This window comes from Geotrypetes seraphini, chromosome 9 (genome assembly GCF_902459505.1).
Source record: "Geotrypetes seraphini chromosome 9, aGeoSer1.1, whole genome shotgun sequence".
Lineage (NCBI taxonomy): Eukaryota > Metazoa > Chordata > Amphibia > Gymnophiona > Dermophiidae > Geotrypetes > Geotrypetes seraphini.
In genome coordinates, this window is record NC_047092.1 from 185,528,249 (window position 1) to 185,551,042 (window position 22,794).

A 22,794-nucleotide genomic window follows, 5' to 3' on the forward strand; every position below is an offset into this window, starting at 1 on the left:
AGAGCTCACACCTATGTTATATACATGTACATTGACTGATACGCTGGTAATATGCAAACCCTTATCAGGAGCTCTCAGAATATATAACTCACCCACTGAAGTGCCAATGGGCAAATAACAGGCACAATTTTTAAAAGTGTAATTGGCCATTTAAACCAACCAACCAAATCCCAAAATGAAAATCGACTGCAAGCTCCTGTCTCTTTCATGAGCAATTCTACACCTTGCCATTCAGGTTGTTCATGAGTTCGTTGTATTGCAGATTAAACATCGTAATTCCCAATCAGTTGTGTTTCTCTTTAGATGTTAATGAATGCCAAGCAGATGTTCCTGTGTGTCCACTAAACTCCAAGTGCCTGAACACTGTCGGTTCGTTCACCTGCCGGTGTGACTCAGGTTATGAGGGTGAAAAGTGCTCCGATATTGACGAATGTGCACAGCTGGACAGCTGCTCTACTGTTGCTGACTGCACGAACACCAATGGATCCTTCTTCTGCACGTGTCGGAGTGGATATAGGGGGAACGGAACACACTGTGAAGGCAGGGGTTTTGCTAAGTATTTCATACTCTCATCAAATGAGCCATAAACCATAGACCAGTCTTCTTTTCGATAGGGGAGTTTGACTCCCACTTCAGCTCCTTCGGACTCTGGGCAAGCCCCAGGTACCACCTACGTACCTGTCTAAATATATGAAGTCCCATCCTCTTCCATGACCCATCTCTGCCTGAATCCTGTCATCCTCCACTGGGAGTCAAAAACTGGTTTCCAGAATTTATTATTTATTCTGAAGAACTGCTGAAACCTGGTACAAATGCTGGCACTCAAGATAGATGCATTTAGATATTATTCTGTAATTCCATGCATAACTTTTCAGAATGCTCCAATATACCCATAGCTACACCCCATTTTGAAATACATGCTATGGGAGTTAGACGCAAATTTCAATGAGTGCCAATTAATATCAGTAATTAACCCCCCCCCCCCCAGATGCTGTTATAGAATATACCCTTACCACATGCCTTGCCAATTTTGGAGAATTTCCTTCTAAATCTCTTCTAAAACTGCAGTAAGTGACACTTTAAGAATCATTTCTACTCATTGTCACCTTCTGGAGTTGCCCTCTGATTTGACACAGAGCATAGTTTTCACAGGGCCACCTAGCTGTAGTCTGCAGGTACTGGTCTTTTTAATCAAAGGTACCAGTGGACCTACTTTCACTCTAAAAATTCCTAATGAAAAGTACCTGCAGAGACTTGCACCTCCTTTCCTATAGGTTCTTTAAATCAGTGGTTCCCAACCCTGTCCTGGAGGACCCCCAGGCCAGTCAGGTTTTCAGGATAGCCCTAATGAATATGCATGAGAGACATCTGCATATAATGGAGGTGCCAGGCATGCAAACCTGCTCCATGCATATTCATTAGGGCTATCCCGAAAACCCGACTGGCCTGGGAACCACTGCTTTATATGACCTGAACTGTATATATTGTTGCAATCCCAGCTGCAACCCCATCTCCCTCTGCACGCCTTTTGCTAAATGCGGCTAAAAGTCCATACTGACATACTTTTCTCTACAGACAGGGCGGACAGTTTTCAAATAGACTATTTCCAGGAGTAAAGCATGCTTCTAACTGCAGAAATGGCTTTGAAAATACTCCCCCCCCCCCCCCCATAGCTTAGCTGAGTCAATCTGTCATGCATCGCAGACCTGCAAAATATTATTTCCACAGAAGTTAACCTAGACTATTTTTTGCCTCTAGATATCAATGAGTGCTTGAATAGCTCTTTGTGCAGTGCAAGTGAGAACTGTCAAAATACCAACGGGGGCTTCGTATGTTCATGCAAGAGCGGATATTTACCTTTGAATGGTTCATGTCAAGGTTGGTGAACTGTACATCAAAGAACATTTATATTTGCGTCAGGAAGAGGAAGAGAGCAGGGAAAACTCTAAAGGAGGAGGAAGTTTTCAAAGATGTATCGACGTTTTAGAAAGAGCGAGGAGCCCGTTCGCTAAGCTGCAGTGTTATCCAGTTAGTGCATATACGATACCGCATGCTAACCGGTTACCACAGGAGCCCTTTCCCTAGAGAATGGGTGGCACTACAAGCTAATGCCACCCCTCTTTGCGTGCAGGCTGGCATGCTGAAAGCTCTGTGCTGCTTCCGATGCTCATAGGAACTCTATGGATGTCGGGAGCAGTGCAGTGCATTCAGTGGGGGGTGAGGGGCTGGGGGGGTAACTTTGTTAATGGCTCATAAAAGAGCATCGAGGGATTTCCAGAAGTTCTTCATTGATGGAACCAACATGGGCCGTGTTTCAGCATACAAAACGCATGGCAGCTTTAGGGCATTGCTATTAATGAAGAAAATAGAGACTCGGCCATTGTCTGGTGGAACAGCCTGTGTTAAGGGTGTGCTAAAGCCAAAGGACTCCGGAATGAATTGCCACCCCCAGGGAGTGTGTGCACTCTTTTGAGCGTATATTGAAAAGAAACATTCCAGCAGCATTGCAGAGGTCAATTTGAAAACCACATGTGGTCATTTGGTTTTCAAAAATATCTGCGTGAAGCTCTTTGTCTGGGTTTTGAGCCGCGTCTGGACGGCTTCTGCGCACTGTGATGTCACACGCATGTGTGCATGCATGTGACATCATCGTATCACACCTGCACATGCTCGAAGGCCCTCCAAATGCGACTTTGAGCTCGAGGTGAAGAGGTTTGTGGGGTGGGGCTGGGGCTGGGCCACATGTCTGGATGTTATAGTTGTAAAACCTTTGAAGTTAGGTGTCCCTATTGGAAATTGGGGTGGCGCTAGGAGGGGTAATCAGGAGGGACATTTGGTGACACCATCTAACCGTTGGCCTGGTCTGGTGCGGATCTTTGCACAATTCTTTCCTCTTTTGTTTTGCTCGAGCCACGGCCTTTTCTTAAAACATAACCAGCAAAACCCTTTGGGCCAGATGTAACAAGGGATTCCTCCCATCCTCCCCTCAGCCTTCCACCACCACCAGGCCGTGGCATTTTCGGCCAGGGAATAACATTTGCTGGCATGACAGACACGTTCAGCGTGAGTGACGAGAACATTGGAATGAACCTGGCAAAAAAAATCCACACAGAACTTACACACTAAATGGTGAAACCTTGTCCAGGACCACGATGGAACGTGATTTAGGAGTGATCATTAGCGACGATATGAAGGCTGCCAATCAGGTAGAGAAGGCTTCATCCAAGGCAAGACAAATGATGGGCTGCATCCGTAGGGGTTTTGTCAGCAGAAAACCTGAAGTAATAATGCCACTGTACAGATCCATGGTGAGACCTCATCTCGAGTATTGTGTTCAATTCTGGAGACCACACTACCGGAAAGACGTGTTGAGAATTGAGTCGGTCCAGCGAATGGCTACCAGGATGGTCTTGGGGCTCAGGGATCTCACGTATGAAGAAAGGCTAAAAAAACTGCGGATGTACTCACTGGAGGAGCGAAGAGAGAGGGGAGACATGATTGAGACCTTTAAGTATATCACGGGGCATATAGAGGTGAAAGATGATATCTTCAGTCTTACAGGGCCCTCGGTAACCAGAGGACACTCGCTGAAAATCAGGGGAGGGAAATTTCAAGGTGATACTAGGAAAGGGTGGTCGATCATTGGAACGAGCTGCCCCAGCAGGTGATTGAGGCCAACAGCGTATCAGATTTTAAGAGAAAATGGGATATTCACGTGGGATCTATAGGGCAGTAAAAGTCAGGGAGTAGGTCATTGGTATGGGCAGACTCGATGGGCTGTGGCCCTTTTCTGCCGTCAATTTCTATGTTTCTATGTTTCTAACCTCTGTGGCGAGTGAGGATTTTGTGCTCATGCAAAGACTGTACTTAACCCGGATCTTTCTGTCGCAGACGAAGACGAGTGTGCTGCTTCGGAGCATGTCTGCTCGCCTTTTGCCGAGGACTGTGCTAACATACCGGGCAGTTTTGAGTGTCATTGTAAGGCTGGTTACAGAAAAGTCAATGGAACCTGTGAAGGTAAGATTAACATTAAAGGACGAATATTCAAAATGACTTCTCTGAATTATGCCCTTTATCCATTCATTTTGGAAACACATGAGAGGTCATTTTGAAAGCAACTGGCCTATAGGTGCATGAATGTCAGTATTCGAGTCATTCATGTGCATATGTGACTCCTGGCCATTTAAATCACCTGCCACAACTGCCTGTTTTTGGGGTGTGGTTGCAGGGGCGGAATTGGCACTTAGCTGGTTAAATCAGTACTTAAGCAACTAAGATAACCACATGAAATACAACTTCACGCAGTTGGTCATACCCAGAAAATCGATCAGCTTTCAATGACTCGAGTCCACCAAGTACAGCCTGGTACTGAATATTTTATTTATGAACAATATAAAATATTTATAGACAATAAACAAAAATCTCCAATAGCCCATAATGATAACTTCTCCCTTAAAGAAACAATGTCTCTAGAAATTGAAATATGTAATACAAGTGAGCCATTGTGACATCACTGATGAGGTTGGCTCTTATTGGTGGAATGAGGCATTATGACGTCACAATACCAGAGGGCGCTTATCTACTTGGTCTACTAACTCATGCTATTTCAGCATAAGTCCCATTTTATGTAATGAGATCTAGTTACTAATAACAGGGGTTCCTTCTTAATGGTTACCCACGTTGATAAATTCCTCCCTCAATATTTTATTAATAAATCTGAAGAAGGCGTCCATGGCAAATGCAGGCACAGACATTTTTTAAACAGAAAGCACTCTCATGCACCCCTACACACTTGGTGCAAAACCTGTGATTAAAAGTATCTGCAAACTTTGCAAGAGTGCAAGACCGAGGAGGGTCTGTTAAGAGCAGAGATTAATTCTATTCAGACCACAATCAAAATAGAAAATACCGAGAGGAAAAATGACCATGTCTAGGGGAGGAGCTAACCGTTGAACTTTGTTTTGTGCAGATATTAATGAGTGCCCCATCCCCGAAATGAATAACTGCTCTAAAACCCACGGCATCTGCTCCAACATCGCTGGTTCTTATGGCTGTCTGTGCATAGAAGGCTATACGGGAGATGGCGAGACTTGTACAGGTAAGGAAGAGGGAGGTTGGGCACAGAGCACCATGCTTTCCTGTCTTTGCCTCCGATCCGTAAGAGGAACAGTTCAAAACAGGCTTTTATACTGACCATCTGGCCTTGGCAACCCTAAATCAGAATAAACGCTACTTCCCCCTCGGGAACACCTCTGCTTGGCACGTGGCATGAAATGGCTTTATAAGAGCAATTTAATTACGGTTATCCTGGCTGAAAAGACCAACGAGATGCCAGTTTATAAAGGCAACCTAAGATCCCAGAAATACTGACGCTGGCTCTGAAGACGGTGTTGATTTGGGTGTGTGCACATATTTTGCAAAACCTCTCTGCCCTTGTGAATCCCTGTGCACAGGGCATATATTAGCATCAGCCTGCACCCCTACACACTTATATGGTAGCCCTAGCCATTCGAGAGGTATATTTGGCGTTGAACCTTCTACAAGGGGGTGTTGAAAAGTTCTCAGCCCAACCAAGAAGAAAATGAGCTGGATACGGTTCCATCGATGATCTGAAACAATGTCAAAACAGAGAATTTCATTTCTGCAAATTGGCACTTAACGAATCAGATAACGCTCTTTTCAGCTCCAGTGGCCAAATAACGCTCAGAATTTAGGAAGTCTGTAGGTTGGGCTGAAAACTGTAATGGCACTAGATATATGTGAAATAGTTAAACACTGCAACCAACATTTAAAAAGAAAATGTGGCTTCAAATATTGTAGATATTATGCCTGAAAAGCCGTATTTGGGTGGGCTGTTATCTAATCCTGATGTTGCTCTTCTTTTTCCCTCCCCTCCCTCACTTCCATCTCAGACTGTGATAGATTATATTGCTTGCCAGCCCAACTAACCCCTGTTCTCTTGCATCCATCAGACATTAACGAATGTCTTCATTCTCTATGCTCTGGGAATGGAACCTGTAAGAATCTGCCTGGAAGCTACGAGTGTGAGTGTCATCCTGGGTACGAACTTGACGGCACAAAACAGAAGTGCATAGGTAAATCCAAATTCTGTACAAACCAATGAAAAGACAGGACAAATACCTACTGTAAGCCCCCCTTAGCTCCAGGTACATTAGATGGACAGACAGGGAAAAATGCTTAAGTACCTGAATAAATTCATGTAAACCATTCTGAGCTTCCCTGGGAGAACAATATAGAAAACTGACTAAATAGTGTGAGAAGTTTCAGCCTCTGATAAGCAGAGCTGGTATTGTGATGTCATAATGCCACATTCCACCAATAAGAGACAACTTCAGCAGTGATGTCACAATGGTTTGATTGTCCTATACTTGGCTGACTTTGCTACATTATGATTTCTAGAGTGGTGCAGTGGTTAAAGCTCCAGCCTCAGCACCCTGAGGTGGTGGGTTCAATCCCATGCTGCTCCTTGTGACCCTGGGCAAGTCACTTAATCCCCCCATTGCCCCAGGTACATTAGATGGACAGACAGGGAAAAATGCTTAAATACCTGAATAAATTAATGTGAACCATTCTGAACTCCCCTGGGAGAACAGGATAGAAAATTGAATGAATAAATACAAGAAAAAAATGGTAATTGGAAAAAATAAAGATCCTGCAAAGTCCAAGCAGTTAAAGAGTGGAAAATAAGCCCCTTATAGCATGGATAACACAATTATGTCTGATTTTGTACAGATGTGGATGAATGTGCATTCAATCTGCATAACTGCACTCAGCGCTGTTCCAACACTCCCGGGGGATTTCAGTGTATATGCACAATACAACTCGACACGTGATCGTCTTTTTTTTTTTTGTTTGCCAGTTGTTTTTAGACGCTCACGTGTTGAATTGTTTTGTGCATATACACTTGTAAAGCATCACCTCTTTGTGAACAGGATTCAAATTCTCAGTACCTCTGATGCAGGCGTGTTTTTCATGCTGAAACACAGTACTGTGTTGGGTTTGGACTGTTCTTTTTGGATATTAATAAACCACTTTACGACATTTCATTGTCTGTTCCTTGGTATGTGAGTTGAAGGTCCATTGTCTAGTCCCACTTCCTTAGCTCTGCTTTGCTCCTGGGGCCTGAATCCTGCTGGACTCTGTGTGGTTCTTTCGCCTGCTATGTACAGCCAGTGCAGCCACACACGGTGCCAAAGAAGGCAGGGTGCCAATTTGCACCCCATGCATTGGCTTGCTGACTTCATAGAAGTGGGTGGGGCAGGACAGCAACAGGAGCCCTTGGGTACATTTGCATCAAGCGATGCTCCGGCTTCCGGCTTTCTTCCACTTGGCTTTTGTGTTTCTGTTCTGTGTTCTTGTCAGATACCTTTACCCATTGTAACGTTCCTTCTACCAGAAACTCCCCAACCGTGAGACGTCCTGTCTGTCTGTCTGTCCAAAGTAGATTGTAAGCTCTTCTGAACAGGGACCATTTATTGAATATTAAATGTACAGCGACGCATACGCCTTTCAGCGCTATAGAAATGATCTATGAATAGCCAGAGCTGGGACTGGAGATCAGGAATCTATGGTTCTGGTCCCTCTAATCGTTCTGTTTGTGTAATATCTTTGTAGGAAGCAGAACAACTCCTGCACCGTCTTGTGCTGGGATGACCTGTTCACCAACTTACTGCAGCAATGGCGGGAACTGCAGCCTAACAGAAGCCTGTGAACTCATCTGTCAATGCCCTGAACCTTTCAAAGATAAGACATGTGAGCTGGCTGGGAATAGCTTCATGCCACAGCTCTTACATGGTACGTCCTGACCCCCACTGTTTATTTGGCATGGACTACTCACACGTTCAGCTCCCCTTTTTTGCTCCTGCTTGAGAGTTGAGTTGTTCAGCCATGCTTACAGCTGGTATCCTATGTGTAGGGGATTTCCCCGGACATGTCCTCGTTTTCAAGGACATGTCCAGCGATCTGGATGGCTTTTCCAACCCCAGCACTTTCTCCGGGTTTTGAAGAGCTTCCTCAAAATCGCTTTGGGCAGGAGGGCATCCCGACGAGAGCAGGCAGCAGGGGGGCAGGGCTAAGGCAGGATTGGGGCATAACGGAGCAAGGATGGGCATGGGGTCCGGTTTTTACTAAAGTAAAATCTGGTAACCCTACCCAGCCCTCCACATGCCCCTGCCAGCACTCACTCTGTCCTGAGTAGAGAGTTGCGCGGGGACAGAAATCCCACCCGTCCCCACCCGTCCCCGCAAAAGTCCCACCCGTCCCCGTGAGGACTCCCACCCGTCCCCGTGAGGAATCCCTCCGTCCCCACCCGTCCCCACGAGGAATCCCCTCCGTCCCCGCCCGTCCCCGCGAGGAATCCCCTATGTTCCCACGAGGAATCCCCTACGTCCCCGCCCGTCCCTATAAACTACAGAAATAGTTATTTCATTTAATTATGCTACTGAATTAAAGGCTCTGGTAGAAACCCATTTAAAAATAAGCAAAAAGACTTTATTAATTTGGAAATATTAATTGGGAAGAATACATACTTTGTAAACGGGTTTCTACCAGAGCCTCTAATGTTTATAAATTTTTATCAACACAACTAATATACTACTTTATCCTTAAGCAAAAAAAAAAAAAAAAAGAATTTTTTTCCTACCTTTATTGCCTGGTTTCTGCTTTCTTCATGTTCTCATTCAATTCCTTCCATCCACTGCCTCTCTTCTCTCTGTGTCTTCCATTTGCTCTGTTACTGTGCCTCTCCCTTTCTCCCCCCTCCCAAATTGGTCTGGCACCCATCTTTTTCCCTCCGCTCCCCCCATAGTCTGGCACCTCTGCCTTCTTCCCTGCCAGCGTCTTCTTCCCATTCCCTCTTCCCCATTTCCTTTCAGTGTCCTTCTCCCCCACCATCTTCCCCATGTCCTGTCAGGCAGCATCCTTCTTCCCCCTCTGCCTTCCCCATGTCTTTTCAGCGTTCTTCTCCCCCCTCTGTCTTCCCCATGTCCTTTCAGCGGCCTTCTCCCCCCTCTGTCTTCCCCATGTCCTTTCAGCGGCCTTCTCCACCCCTGTTTTCTCCATGTCCTTTCAGTGGCATTCTCCACCCCTTTGTCTTCCCCAGTGCTTTCAGGGTCCTTCCCCCCCCCTCCTCCCGTTTACCCCATGTCCTTTCAGCGTTCTTCTCCACCCCTTTGTCTTCCCCAGTACTTTCAGCGGCCTTCTCCCCCCTTAAGCGTCTTTTCTTCTCCACTCCACCTTTCCTCCCTCCCTTTGTGGCGCTTTCGCACCCGACCGACAACAGAACAGGCCCGGTCGGACAAATCTCCCTGTCCTGTAGCCGCGAATCTAAATTACCTTCTTACAGCAGCTGGAGTAGTGAAGCTGCTGTAAGAGGTAATTTAGATTCGCGGCTACAGGGCAGGGAGATTTGTCGGCCGGGCCTGTTGTCGGTCGATCGGGGGACCTGACCGGCTGTGCACATTCTCCGGGGCGGACCGCCCCCTCCCCCCTCTTTCGTTCGTCATTGCCTTCTCCCTACCTGCCCTGCCGCACACAGCCGACCGGAAGTCTTCCTGATGTCAGCGCTGACGTCGGAGGAAGGGAGGGCTTTGCTTAAGCCCTCCCTCCGACGTCAGCGCTGACATCGGGAAGATTTCCGTTTGGCTGTGTGCTGCGGCAGGGCAGGTAAGGAGGAGGAGACTACCCTTGCGGCTCGAGTGCACTGCGATCCAACCCCGCAGGAACCCCGCGACCCTCGGAGGCGTCCCGACAGGATCCCCGTGACCGTAGGGGGCGTCCCCACGGGATCCCCGTGACCCTAGGGGGTGTCCCCACGGGATCCCCGTGACCCAAAGGGGGAACCCGCGGGATCCCCGCAGGTCCCGCGGGATTCCCGTCATCCCCGTTCCCGTGCAGCTCTCTAGTCCTGAGCCACTATCACATGGGGAAATTCAGGGCAGGGACCTGCATTCCCCCAATTCCTTTCCTCCTGTTCATTGTTTTTTTATTTCTGTGGTGCTTTCTAAATAATAATAATAATGAGCTGATCCCTGCATGTCATCTGTAGAAGACAAAATCTTTAATTTCTTTTCTGGTCCCAGTTTATCAGTAAAATCAGCCAAGTGGGGCCGGGTTAGGCCAGGCCAGGGCACCTCTCAGCAGATGCGAGACCCCCCCTGCAGCTCACCTAAGCACATTATTTTACAGTATATAGTTTAATTAATTCAGACGGTGAACTTGTTAACCTTATTCTTATAACAGTATTCATGGGTTCATATTTCCTTTCTTAGATATCCCAAGAAGGACCATTCAATTACTTTTTAACTCAACGGGGAATCAGACTGTCAAAATGGAAGATGTAAATTCATCAGTAAGTTTCATTTAGGTTACTTTAGTTTCTGGATACCGTCTATACCACCTTCGCGGAATAAAATTAAAGCTGTTGCATAAAGTAATAGAGTAAAGGGTGAGAGGGAAGGGGAAGCGGAGAAGAAAATGAGCTACAGTTTCCTTAGTGGCTTCGTGAGAAGACGATAGTTTTCCGTTTCAGTAGTAATAATAATCATAACTTTATTCTTCTATACCGCCATAGTCGTGAGACTTCTAGGCAGTTCACACTGAAGAGAGCTGGACAGTCAGCGAGTTACAATATGTAGAAGTCCTGGATACAGTATATAGACATTTACAAAAAATGCATATAGAATCTCACAAAGAGCGTATAGAGTCTTACAAAAAGGCAGAGAGATACAGCAAACAGAATCTTAAAAGGAGAAGAGAATCAAGAGGTATAAAGATCTGGCCCCACTGCTTATTACTGTCCGTATTCAAAAGAAGAGAGATTTGAGGCCTGTCATGAGCTGAGCGTTACTAGGATGGAAGACGGAGAAGTCCCAAACAGAGACAAACACAAATTGTCATGTGGATTCCAGCGGGGGGCAGACACGGAAGATGAGCAGGAGGAGGGGACTACAGAGGAAAGAGAGTGAAAGGATTTATAAACAAGCCAAAGAAGTTTGGATTTGACCTAAAATGGAATAAAACAGTCAAATCTAGCATAAAAGGGATCATTCCCTAAAGAAGGAGAGCGAGTGGGGCAGTGCTTAAAGCTACAGCCTCAGCACCTTGGAGTTGTGGGTTTGAGCTCACGCTGCTCCTTGTCACTTAATCTCCATTAGATAGATTGTGAGCCCACCAGTACCTGAATAAATTCATGTAAACCGTTCTGAGCTCCCCTGGGAGAACAGGATAGAAAAATGAATCAATAAATCACATCTATCTAATATAATAAAGCCCTAAGCGCGCATGCGCACTTCCACCCGCGTGCTCCCATTTTCTGTACGCTGTAGGGCACCGCAGGTAGGAGTGCGTATGCATGAGAATCCCCTGAGGCGGATGTCGGCCGCGGCGGCTGAAGGCCGTGGCGGCAGATGGCTGAAGCCTGGCTGGAGGAGGACGAGGAGGAGCTGCGAGAGCTCCGCAGAGGCAGGAGGTGAGGAGAGAGAGACAGAGACAGATGGATGAGAAGGACAGAGGGGCTACTAGGGGGACCAGGAGAGATGGTAGGGGATAGGGAGAGATAGACTTCAGGGAGTGTGGAGGGGGCAGGAGAGAGAGATGGTCTTGGGGAAGGACAGAGGGGGACAGGAAAGGGAAAGATGGCAAAAGGGGTGAAACAGGGTCAGAGAGAGATGGTAGAGGTGTGAAAGGGGGAAAGGGAGAGATGGAAATGGTAGGACCACTGCTGCTTTGGGGCACTGAGGGAGGAAAGGTTGGTACGTCAGGAGTGCTGCCGCCGCCTCGGGTAAGTAAAGCCCCTATCAGGAGGGCCAAAAGGGTACAAAGGAAATGGTGAAAGGTGAGGTGGTGGGACTGGGATCAGTGGGAGGCAGGATCCGGGCATGATAGAGGCGGGGCATGAGTGGGGTCAGAGTCAGGGTCAAGGTATAGGAGGGGCTATTCTAGCACCCATTACTGTAACGAATGTAACGGGCTAAAACACTAGTATTACATAAACCTGGCAAATGCATATGCAAATGCCCAGAATACCACCATGCATGTGTGCACATGCCCATGTTTACATAAATGCCTGAAATCTGGCCATGCATATCATCAGATCAGTACTTTCAGGGGGGTTCAGTGAATCCCCAACCCAAGAGCCCTGAATTCCCTGAAATCCCTCACCGCACGCCACTCCATCAGTGGTATGTCGTCTGTAGTTGGGTATTTCTATGGGCAGGGCACACACTTATGCAGATAGAATACTATAAGTTGCACATGTTTTCCTGGAATCCAGGTGTGAGATGCGCTGTATATCAGCTCTTGTGCGTAAACAGTATGTTGTACACTTATACACCCAGTTACACTGGAAGGCTCCAATTAGGAGCCCTCTAGGGGCCTCTTCCTGTAATTACATTGGTGTGGTACAACCCGGCTTTTTCAGAGCAGTCTCTCTACTCCACTGTGTCCTGTTACTCCAGTGTAAAACCCGATTCTCCTTTGTTTTCAGGTCGCTTTGACCATGCAGAGACTGCCAGTGAAGGCTTTTCAGACCAACAGCAACATCACTGTGAAGTGAGTACTCAGGCACACAGGAGGAGCTGGTGTGGGCAGACCACAAACAAGGCTCTTCCTCTTTCTTGATCTGGTGGCCTAGAGGAAACCCAAGAGGATTGCAGAGCATCAACAGCCCAGTGCCAATGAGAGCCTTCCGTATCCCACACGTGGCACTTAACACACACGGCGCAACAGTCCAGTGCCAATGTGCCTTCCCTATCCCACACGTGGCACTTAACACACACGGCGCAACAGCCCAGTGCCAATGAGAGCCTTCTCTATCCCACACGTGGCACTTAACACACACGGTGCAACAGCCCAGTGCCAATGAGAGCCTTCCGTATCCCACACGTGGCACTTAACACACACTGCGCAACAGCCCAGTGCCAATGAGAGCCTTCTCTATCCCACACGTGGCACTTAACACACACGGCGCAACAGCCCAGTGCCAATGAGAGCCTTCCGTATCCCACACGTGGCACTTAACACACACGGCGCAACAGCCCAGTGCCAATGAGAGCCTTCTCTATCTCACACGTGGCACTTAACACACACGGCGCAACAGCCCAGTGCCAATGAGAGCCTTCCGTATCCCGCACGTGGCACTTAACACACACTGCACATCAGCCCAGTGCCAATGAGAGCCTTCTCTATCCCACACGTGGCACTTAACACACACGGTGCAACAGCCCAGTGCCAATGAGAGCCTTCCGTATCCCACACGTGGCACTTAACACACACTGCGCAACAGCCCAGTGCCAATGAGAGCCTTCTCTATCCCACACGTGGCACTTAACACACACGGCGCAACAGCCCAGTGCCAATGAGAGCCTTCCGTATCCCACACGTGGCACTTAACACACACGGCGCAACAGCCCAGTGCCAATGAGAGCCTTCTCTATCCCACACGTGGCACTTAACACACACGGCGCAACAGCCCAGTGCCAATGAGAGCCTTCCGTATCCCGCACGTGGCACTTAACACACACTGCACATCAGCCCAGTGCCAATGAGAGCCTTCCGTATCCCACACGTGGCACTTAACACACACGGCGCAACAGCCCAGTGCCAATGAGAGCCTTCTCTATCCCGCACGTGGCACTTAACACACACAGCGCAACAGCCCAGTGCCAATGAGAGCCTTCTCTATCCCGCACGTGGCACTTAACACACACTGCACATCAGCCCAGTGACCATGAGAGCCTTCCCCTATCCCACACGTGGCACTTAACACACACGGCACAACAGCCCAGTGCCAATGAGAGCCATCCCTATCCCACACGTGGCACTTAACACACACTGCCAATGAGAGCCTTCCCTAACTCACAGGAGGCAGTGCACACTGAATACATACATGCTACCCAGATGTTGTTCTGACATGCTGTGAGATGCTCAACTTTTTCAGGCTTTTGGAGCCTTTGGTTGGAACATACTCCACTTCTCTCTTTTCTCCTGGAAATTTGAGTGCTATTGATAGAATCTGGGAATATGTGAGTTACATGTTAAAATGATAAAATACTACTGTGCACACGCCTAACAATGGTGCTTAGAAACTTAGGTTATGGCATTAGGAGGAAGACATGTAACTCTTTGCATGGAGAACTACCAAAGCAGCTTCCCTCTCGGCAGTGCCTGTGGACAAGTTGAAGGACTCTTACACGTGTGATGGCATTGGATAAAGTTACGTCACCTCAGAGGTTTTAGTGGTGCTAATAGAAACATAGAAACATAGAAAGATGACGGCAGAAAAGGGCTACAGCCCATCAAGTCTGCCCACTCTTCTGATTCACCCCATCAAGTCTGAATGGGATCACATGAGGTGGGGGGGGAGTCTCAAGCCCCTACTCAATCATTTTTTGGACACAAAGGAAGGGGTGAGAGGATCTCTTGCACAGATGGAAGGAGGTGGCCACAAGGAAATGGTTAAAGTGTTTTTGGCAGCAGCAGAATTGGGAAGGAGGGGTAGTGGGAGAAGAGCAGTCTGGTCAGAGGGTAGAAATGATGACCTTTTACCAAATAAATGACCATAGGGTAGGAAGAAGTGAGCAATCTGGATGTCAAGCTTGATAGATTTGGCTACCTGGCTCTTTTTTCCCCCTTAAGCTGGGCCCGCTCAGCATTTGCTCTAAATGGCTACGTTTTTTTACATTTTATTTTGAATTGGATACTTGTGACCAAAGTGCATTCTTTTTTGTTTAATCCTTTCCCCCCTTTCTCTCTGTAATATCAACAGTGCCACTGGAGGAAGCCTAATATCCGAATTTAACTACAGTGGAAACATCACCGTGATTACATTCCTGAATGAGCGCTTGATTCCTGCGGTCAAACAGGCTTTCAAGGCTGAAAGATTTTCAAGGTCAATGCCAACTGTGAACCTGAAGCTCTTAAAAGTAGAAGACGTTGTCCTGTGTAAGTTCACCTTCTTCCTCTCTTGTGCACTACCCAGAAACCCCGACATTCTCTAACCTCCATTTCAATGAAGACACACCAAATTCCAGTTGGCAGGAATTTAACTTATGAGCTACTTTAGAATAGTTCGGAGCCCCTCCCCCGCCCTCTTCTCCGCTCCCCTACCCCTCCTGCCGCATGTGTGTGCCCCTTCCCTTCCTCCACACCTCAATAATGTTCCTGGTGCGAGCATCAATCCCAGCCTGCTGCTTGCGCCAGCATTGGCTCTTCCTCTGACATCACTTCCTAGATGCGGGTCCAGGAAGTGACATCAGAGGAACAGCCCACGCTGGTGCGAGCAGCAGATTGGGTTGCTGCTCGCACCAAGAATGTTAAAGAGAAGGGAAGGGGTGCAGGCGGGTTCATAGACATAATCGCGGAAGACAAAGGCGCATGCCGACAACTGAGCGCAAGACGGAGGCGCGCGCCAAAGAAAATTACTGTTTTTAGGGTCTCCGACGGGGGGTTTTGTTGGGGAGCCCCCCCACTTTACTTAATACAGATCGTGGCGGCGTTGTGGGGGGTTTGGGGGGTTGTAACCCCCCACATTTTACTGGAAACTTAACTTTTTCCCGAAAAACAGGGAAAAAGTGAAATTTTCAGTAAAATGGGGGGGGGGGTTACAACCCCCCAAACCCCCCACAAAGCCCCCACAACGCGGCGCGATCTGTATTAAGTAAAGTGGGGGGGTTCCCCCCCACACCCCCCCATCAGAGCCCCTAAAAACAGTAATTTTTTTTGGCGCGCACCTCCGCGCTAAGTTCAATTGTCTGTGCACGTTTTTGTCCCGGCGTGCTTTTGACCTGACTCCGTGCGGGCGAGTGATAGTGGGGGGAAGAGGGGACAGAGAGGAGGACAGCTACTGGCACCTGGGGCAGACTACCCCTCCCCCACACCTCCCCTTACTATGCCACTGGTTCAGAGTTGCTGTGTCCTTCAGACCTATGGCAGGGGTAATTGTGTAATTGTGCACTTACACACATACATCCAGTGGGCAGCTGATTGGTCTATACAGGAAAGTAGAATATTAGCATTACCGGTATATATATGTTCATATGTGTTTGGGCACAAGCATTTATGCCAAGCATAGCGCTGGCATGGGTGCACGCCTATGTTCCAGAGATATATATGTAACTTATATATTCTAAACATTACACATGTATGTAAATTTGTACCCCCCCCCCCCCCCCATGATCTAGTCAGACTCTGCCCATGTAGATAGTCATGTACAAACTATGCATTCTTGGAGCTATGTGAGGAGGTATAGAAGAGCGCTTAGGCACTGCGTATATCTTTTGTGAACGCCTCTGATCCGCCCCTTAAGGGTTGCATGTGAGAGAATTTGGGCACGGGTCTTCATAGAATAACGCACAGACAGATCCACGTGCAAATCCAAATTAGTTTCAATTAACGTCAGTAATTGCTTGTTAACAGCTAATTATTGATTGCTAATTGCTGGTTGTCTAATTTCTTAGCACACAGATCTCAGGATCGTGTGCAAATTTTGGGCATCGTTTATAGAATCTGGAGATATATAATACCACTGCGCACAGGCCTAGCACTTATTTCTGTGAATGTTCCACTCACGCGGGTAACTTTAGCATTCTACAATCTTAGTCCATAAATGGCGCTTACATTTAGCAGCTAAGGACCAGATTCTGTAATTCACGCCCAAAAAAGGTAGGCACCTATTGTATGTCAGTCGCACTTAGGCGCCCATTACAGAATCGTGCCTAACTTAAAAACTTAGGCCAGGGTTTTAAAGGCCTCCATTATAGGCACCTAAGTGCTTAGGGGAATCACACCTAATCTTTCTCCAGCCCTAAACACGCTTATTTTGGAGTTAGGCTCTGGTAGGCGACATATGATACGTGCCTATCTTTCCTGGAATCGCACCTAAGAAGATTTATTTCCCAATTAAATTTGATTTCTTTCAATTATGAGCTTGTTTACTCAGGTGCCTGTTATAGCATTAGGAGGATGGCATGCGACTCTTTGCATGGAAAACTAACCGAGGCAGCTTTCTCTTTTGCAGTACCTGTGGACAAGCTGAAGGACTATTTCACATGCGACAGCATTGGATACAGAGGATATGTGCTGAACACCACTAGTTTCGTGTGCGAATCCCTTTGCGCAAACTACTGCCAAAATGGTGGCGTGTGCAGTCACACCAAGGCTGGACCAGTCTGCAGGTAATGCAAATCCACTTTTCTGAGAGTTTCTACGGTGAAAATATAGCAGAATGGTTCAGAATCTCCTCTGACAACATCTTGGAAACCGTCTTGACTTCCAGTAAGGACAATGTACAAAAACACTCCATTGAAGCCAGAAAAAGCCTATTGAAATGCACTGATCAGCGAAAGAAAAAGCCTCAGTTTATTGGAGAGGTGTTGGCAAAAAACTTTTGCAAGTGGTGCATGTAAACAAAACAGAGAGTGTTTAAATCAAAAAGACTAGCCGATAGGGATAAAAATGTGCTGCTGGAGTCACTGTGTAGCAAAAGACACTGACACACGGCACACAATCGAGCCAACGCCACTGCTTCAGGGCCTACACAAATTCCCAGCTCTCTGTGTGAAGATCCAATCTTGGTGATATGCAGAAGTTTGGATCTTCGCGCAGATAGCTGGGAATTTGTGTAGGCCCTGAAGCAGTGGCGTTGGCTCGATTGTGTGCCGTGTGTCTTTTGCTACACAGTGACTCCAGCAGCACATTTTTATCCCTATCGGCTAGTCTTTTTGATTTAAACACTCTCTGTTTTGTTTATACATACCACTTGCAAAAGTTTTTTGCCAACCATGTGGGTAGACTTCTGATCAGTGCATTTCAATAGGCTTTTTGTGGCTTTAACTTAATGGAGTGATTTTTTGCATTGTTAATTCCTCAACTTTAGAATATTGACTTCCAGTAAAGCATTAAAATTGGACTCTTGCCAGCTCCGAGACCTTTTGTAGTCCTGAAAGCTGACATTTCCATTTCAAGGAGAAAGTTTTCTTTTCTAATCTTTCCATAAGACACGGCTGCTATCAGCTCACCCAAACTCTTTTCTTTTCTTGGGCTAGCACTCTCCTCCCTTTTGGTTTTCACATTAGTCTTCACTAAGGTTGTGTGGTTACTTGTTCTGAGAAATCTAGGTGAGAAATAACTGGCGTCTGTCCTGGGAGCAGCTGTGCTTCTTCTCATGGAAGAGGGTCCTTGCTCTGCTTTCTGCTGTAGGGGAGTATGTGGCACAGTGGTTAGATCTACAGCCTCAGCACCCTGAGGTTATGGGTTCAAATCCCTGGCTGCTCCTTGTGACCCTGGGCAAGTCACTTAATCCCCTCATTGCCACAGGTACACTAGATAGAGTTTGAGCCCGCCGGGACAGAAGGGAAATATGATAAAGTACCTGAATGTAAATCACTTAGGATATAAGTGGTATATAAATGATTAAATAAATAAAAAGAATTGCAGGAATCTGTTGAACGTTAGCTCTTGATTGGGGTGCCAGGTGCCAGGATTGCTGTGGTGCATCAGACGAAGTGTCATAGTAAGGGGGGGTGGAGAGGGGTGAGGTCTGCCCTAGGCGCCATGTGGGTGGGGGCACTAGCACCTCTCTGTCCCCACCCCCGCCTCTTCCCACTCCTCCCCTCGCCACATACGTGCCCCCCTTCCCTTCCCCCTTACCTCTAGCTGTTCACTGCCTGAGCAATAACTTCAACGTATTCCTTGTGACCGCGTCAGCTCTCCTGCTGATGTCACTTCCGGGTGCCTTGCATAGGAAGTGATGTCAGAGGGAGAGCCGCTGGGGTCACGAGGGGCACACTGAAGTTGTTACTTGCGGTGGTGAACAACTAGAGGGACGGAGGAAGGGTAGGGTATGTGACAGAGAGGAGCGGAGATGGGGGAGGGTAACCTCCGCCCCGGTTGCCTCTCACCCGCGCTGTGCCACTTCCAGTATGGTATTGTGAAGCTTCTAAATTCTTCTCTTCCGTACGTTTATACAGTGATGTATATTTAGGTGTATAATCTCGGTAACATGCCCAATGTCCTCTTTACAGCTGTGTGGCATTTTCCATGTATATACCCTTTGGGGATCGCTGCCAGGACCTCTCCATAAACCTCGGGGCTTTCTTTGGGATCCTGTTTGGAGCGCTGGCCTTCCTCTTCTTACTGATGCTCGCCATCATCCTCACTGTTTACTGTTGCAAGAGGAGAGCCAGGCAAGCAGGGGATGCCGAAAGGTAGGCTGAGGCGGTGGGGGGGGAGGGGGGCTTTTTATGTAATGAGTTATATTTTCTGGAATTTTCAGTAGACACAAAAAAGGTCCATTTTATCCAATTGGAACGCGAGATCCATGAAACAGAACTGATACGGTGGTTATGTGTAGAAAGATAGAGTTATTAAGCTTAAAACTACAGAAATATATACAGTAGAGAGCGATTTCCAAAGCCATCCCCAGAGGTAAAAGAGTATTTTGCCCAGGGGTAAGGGCTATTTGAAAGTTGTAACAACAAGTGTGTGTGAGAAACAATTCATTCGTTTTGATATAGATGGGATTTTCTGGATGGAATGTTTTATGGGTTTATTGATTGCTGAAGCCATTGATACGTCACACATTAGATTCTCTCGTCACACATAACCGGCACTTGTTTAGAACGTCGACTGATCCTATTCTAAAATATTCGCAGAACTTGAATTGGACATCTCAAGTCTGATTTGTACGACCCTTTCTACGACGACGCTCGGTATTAGATGAAAGAAAACCATATTCCCCGTGGGCTAGGCCATATTTTAAAAGCCTAGCTGACAAGATCGAATGCAGTGCACAAACTGATAATTTCACCGTTCGGCAATTTCAATTTAGCTTTTATTTTCGTTGCTCTGTTTTCATGAATCTCATATTTTTCAGAGGTATTTGATGGACTGGTGTTCTGTCTATTTTTCTCGTGCTGGGCTTTGTGAACTTTTCCTGCTTAAGTTGTGATTTACCTGATGGCAATATCAGAGTCCACTCAAGAGCATTCTTAGGGCTTCACTACCCAAAGTTACCCATTTAAGCTCAGTGCAACGTACAGTATGAAGAGCGGGTGACCTGGAGATCGTGGAATTATATCTGGCATTTTTAGGTGAGAAGAGGGGTGGATTTTGATCTTTCATTTTGAATTTGGCGGAGAAACATTGACAAGAGGAAATTTCCAGTCAAAAGATTTACCCCCTCTTTTACGAACGCGAGTTTTAGCGCCGGCAGCGGTAGTAACTGCTCCAATGCTCATAGAATTCCTGCTACCGGCACTAAAACCCGCACTATGCGTTCGTAAAAGAGGGTTTAGTCAGACAGACTTGATACAAACAGTCACTACACAGAACAGGAAAAAGGAAAGTTCACATGAAAAAGGTTGTTGATGGGAGCAAATCTATGGAGAGTCTCTGTTGTGTCTTACTGGTGTCTTCTCTTGCAGTTTGTTAAAGACGGATTTTTATTGGAAAGTCAGTTCATTTAAACGTAAGTTGACTTTTCTACCTTTTATAGGAAACTTTGATGCATTGTTCCAAGATCACCGTTGCTCACTTAGGGTCTGATTCTATAAATGGGAGACCCTGGGAGGGGCGTCCTATACAGAATCAGGCCTACAATAAACCCGATTCTGTAACCGACGTCCATGTTACAGATGCTGATTACAGAACCGGGTTAGTGTAGATGCGCCTCTACACTTATCGCGGCAAGGGATCTCCTTGCCATGATAGGTAAAGTGGCTGCGGCTGCCTGTTTTCCCCCCCCACCCCCCGATGATCGGCAGCAGGAGGGTGCCCAACCCCTCCTGCCAGAAGACATCCCCAATGCCCCCCCAAAAGCCAGCAGGAGGGTGCCCAATCCCCTCCTGCCGGAGGACGCCCCCCCCTCCAGACCTCCATCCACTAACTTTTAATCATTGGCCGGCTGGGTCTTCCTACTATCTGGCCTGGCAGGCCCGCCTCATTGAAATGAGGCGGGCCTGCCCCTTTCTGGTCCATCCCTGATAAGCCTAAGGCCTGATTGGCCCAGGCTGGGCCAATCAGGCCTTAGGCTTATTGGGGATGGGTGGGGATGGGTGGATCTGATAAGCCAATCAGGGCTTAGGCTTATCGGGGATGGGTGGACCTGATAAGCCTACATTGTAAGTGTCTCCCACTCTACTAGGGAGATGTGTAGGTCCACCTAGGTTAGCCTAAGGCTAACGCCTAGCCTTAGGCGAGCTTAGGTGGTCTTGCAGGCCTCCCTAGGCTCCCGGAGGCACCTTCAATATAGACGGCTGCCTGGGGAGCATTTTTTTTTTAAACGTGCATCCTGATTGGTTGATTAGACAGCTGTAGGACACCTACAGCTGCCTAAAATCGGGACGCACTTTGCAGAATCTGGGCCTAAATGTGTAAATCCACATATATTGCAGCGTGACAGGACCCAACACGGTCTGTGTTTCGTCAGACATGCCTTCCTCAGAGGTCCAGGTTCATGTAAATAAACAAATGTGGATGAAGAAGCAGAGAAAAACTGCTCCAGCGGAGTGTTTTTCAAGTTTGTTCTCCATAGGAGTGGTTTTGTGTATTTACATGAACCTGGACCCCTGAAGAAGGCGTGTCCACCGAAACATGGACCGTGTTGGGTCCTGTCACATTGCAACATATGTGGATTTACACCAATAAAGTAGCATGAAGGACATCATTCTCTGGACTCTCTTTACTGTGGAGTAACTGGGTCGTCCCCCCTTTCTTTTGTTAATGAGGTGTCTCGATCAGCTAGGAGTGCCCATCTAGGCACCTAATTTTAGGCCTCATTTATAGAATCTGGGCCTTTGTTTGTGCATCATTTGAGCAGCCAGTACATGCAAAGTTGCGTCACATTTCAAAGGAAAGTTTGGACATCCTTTTCCTGCAAAAATTGCTACATTGAAAATGACACTTGCTATTTGGCATGCGCACACGTTTTGGGAACAAGTTTTTACATGAGTTAAAACCCCACCCCAATTCTATCCTCCAGAAACATCTGCACTCATCACAGGTAAAAAATACAGTAAAACCTTGCAAGTGTTTTGCAAGACAAGCAAAACATTTTATTAAATTTTGACTTAATAATAATAATACAGTGGTGCCTCACACAACGAACTTAATTGGTTCCAGGAGCAAGTTTGTTATGCGAAACGTTCGTTATGTGAAACGCGTTTTCCCATAAGAATACATGTAAAAAAAAATAATTCGTTCTGCAGCATAAAATATGCTAAGATGACATAAAAAAATATAAATTTTTGGTTATTATTTTTATTTAGATACATCTAAAAACATAATTGTTTTTTAAAACAACACACATTTTTTAAATTTAAAGACAGACTAAGTAGAGTCTAATTTTACAGTGAGAGAGGGCAGAGTCTCAGCGGCAAAAACTGGGACTTAACTGTTCATTTTTTTTTTTTTTCTACCGTGTTTCCCCGATGATAAGGCAGGGCCATCAAATAAGACAGCCCCCCCTTTTTAGAAAAAAATGTAAAATAAGGCACCCCCCCGCAAATAAGCCACCCACCGATACCTGCGCTTACCCGAATCGGGTGGTACGGTGGGTGACTCCGTGTGGTCCCTGGCACCCCCGACACGATCGGGGCAAGAGGGAGCCCAAGCCCTCTTGCCCCCCGACTCCCCGACACAATCGGGGCAAGAGGGAGCCCAAGCCCTCTTGCCCCCCCGACTCCCCGACACGATCGGGGCAAGAGGGAGCCCAAGCCCTCTTGCCCCCCCCCCCGACTCCCCGACACGATCGGGGCAAGAGGGAGCCCAAGCCCTCTT

General features: G+C 47.1%; 1 protein-coding gene across 3 annotated transcripts in view; it reads left to right on the forward strand.

Moving 5' to 3' along the window:
* MUC4 (mucin 4, cell surface associated) overlaps window positions 1-22,794 on the forward strand; it is a 103,266-nt gene that overhangs the window by 72,061 nt on the left and 8,411 nt on the right. For 2 of the 3 annotated variants that reach the window (XM_033959661.1, XM_033959663.1), the window contains 12 exons: window positions 304-540; window positions 1,759-1,878; window positions 3,892-4,017; window positions 4,970-5,098; window positions 5,973-6,095; window positions 7,636-7,815; window positions 10,290-10,369; window positions 12,506-12,570; window positions 14,786-14,961; window positions 17,036-17,192; window positions 19,041-19,223; window positions 20,442-20,485. In XM_033959661.1, coding sequence (XP_033815552.1) covers window positions 304-540; window positions 1,759-1,878; window positions 3,892-4,017; window positions 4,970-5,098; window positions 5,973-6,095; window positions 7,636-7,815; window positions 10,290-10,369; window positions 12,506-12,570; window positions 14,786-14,961; window positions 17,036-17,192; window positions 19,041-19,223; window positions 20,442-20,485 — 1,620 coding nt within the window. The remainder of the gene's footprint in view (window positions 1-303; window positions 541-1,758; window positions 1,879-3,891; window positions 4,018-4,969; window positions 5,099-5,972; window positions 6,096-7,635; window positions 7,816-10,289; window positions 10,370-12,505; window positions 12,571-14,785; window positions 14,962-17,035; window positions 17,193-19,040; window positions 19,224-20,441; window positions 20,486-22,794) is intronic. The other variant, XM_033959662.1, reaches the window with a different exon arrangement.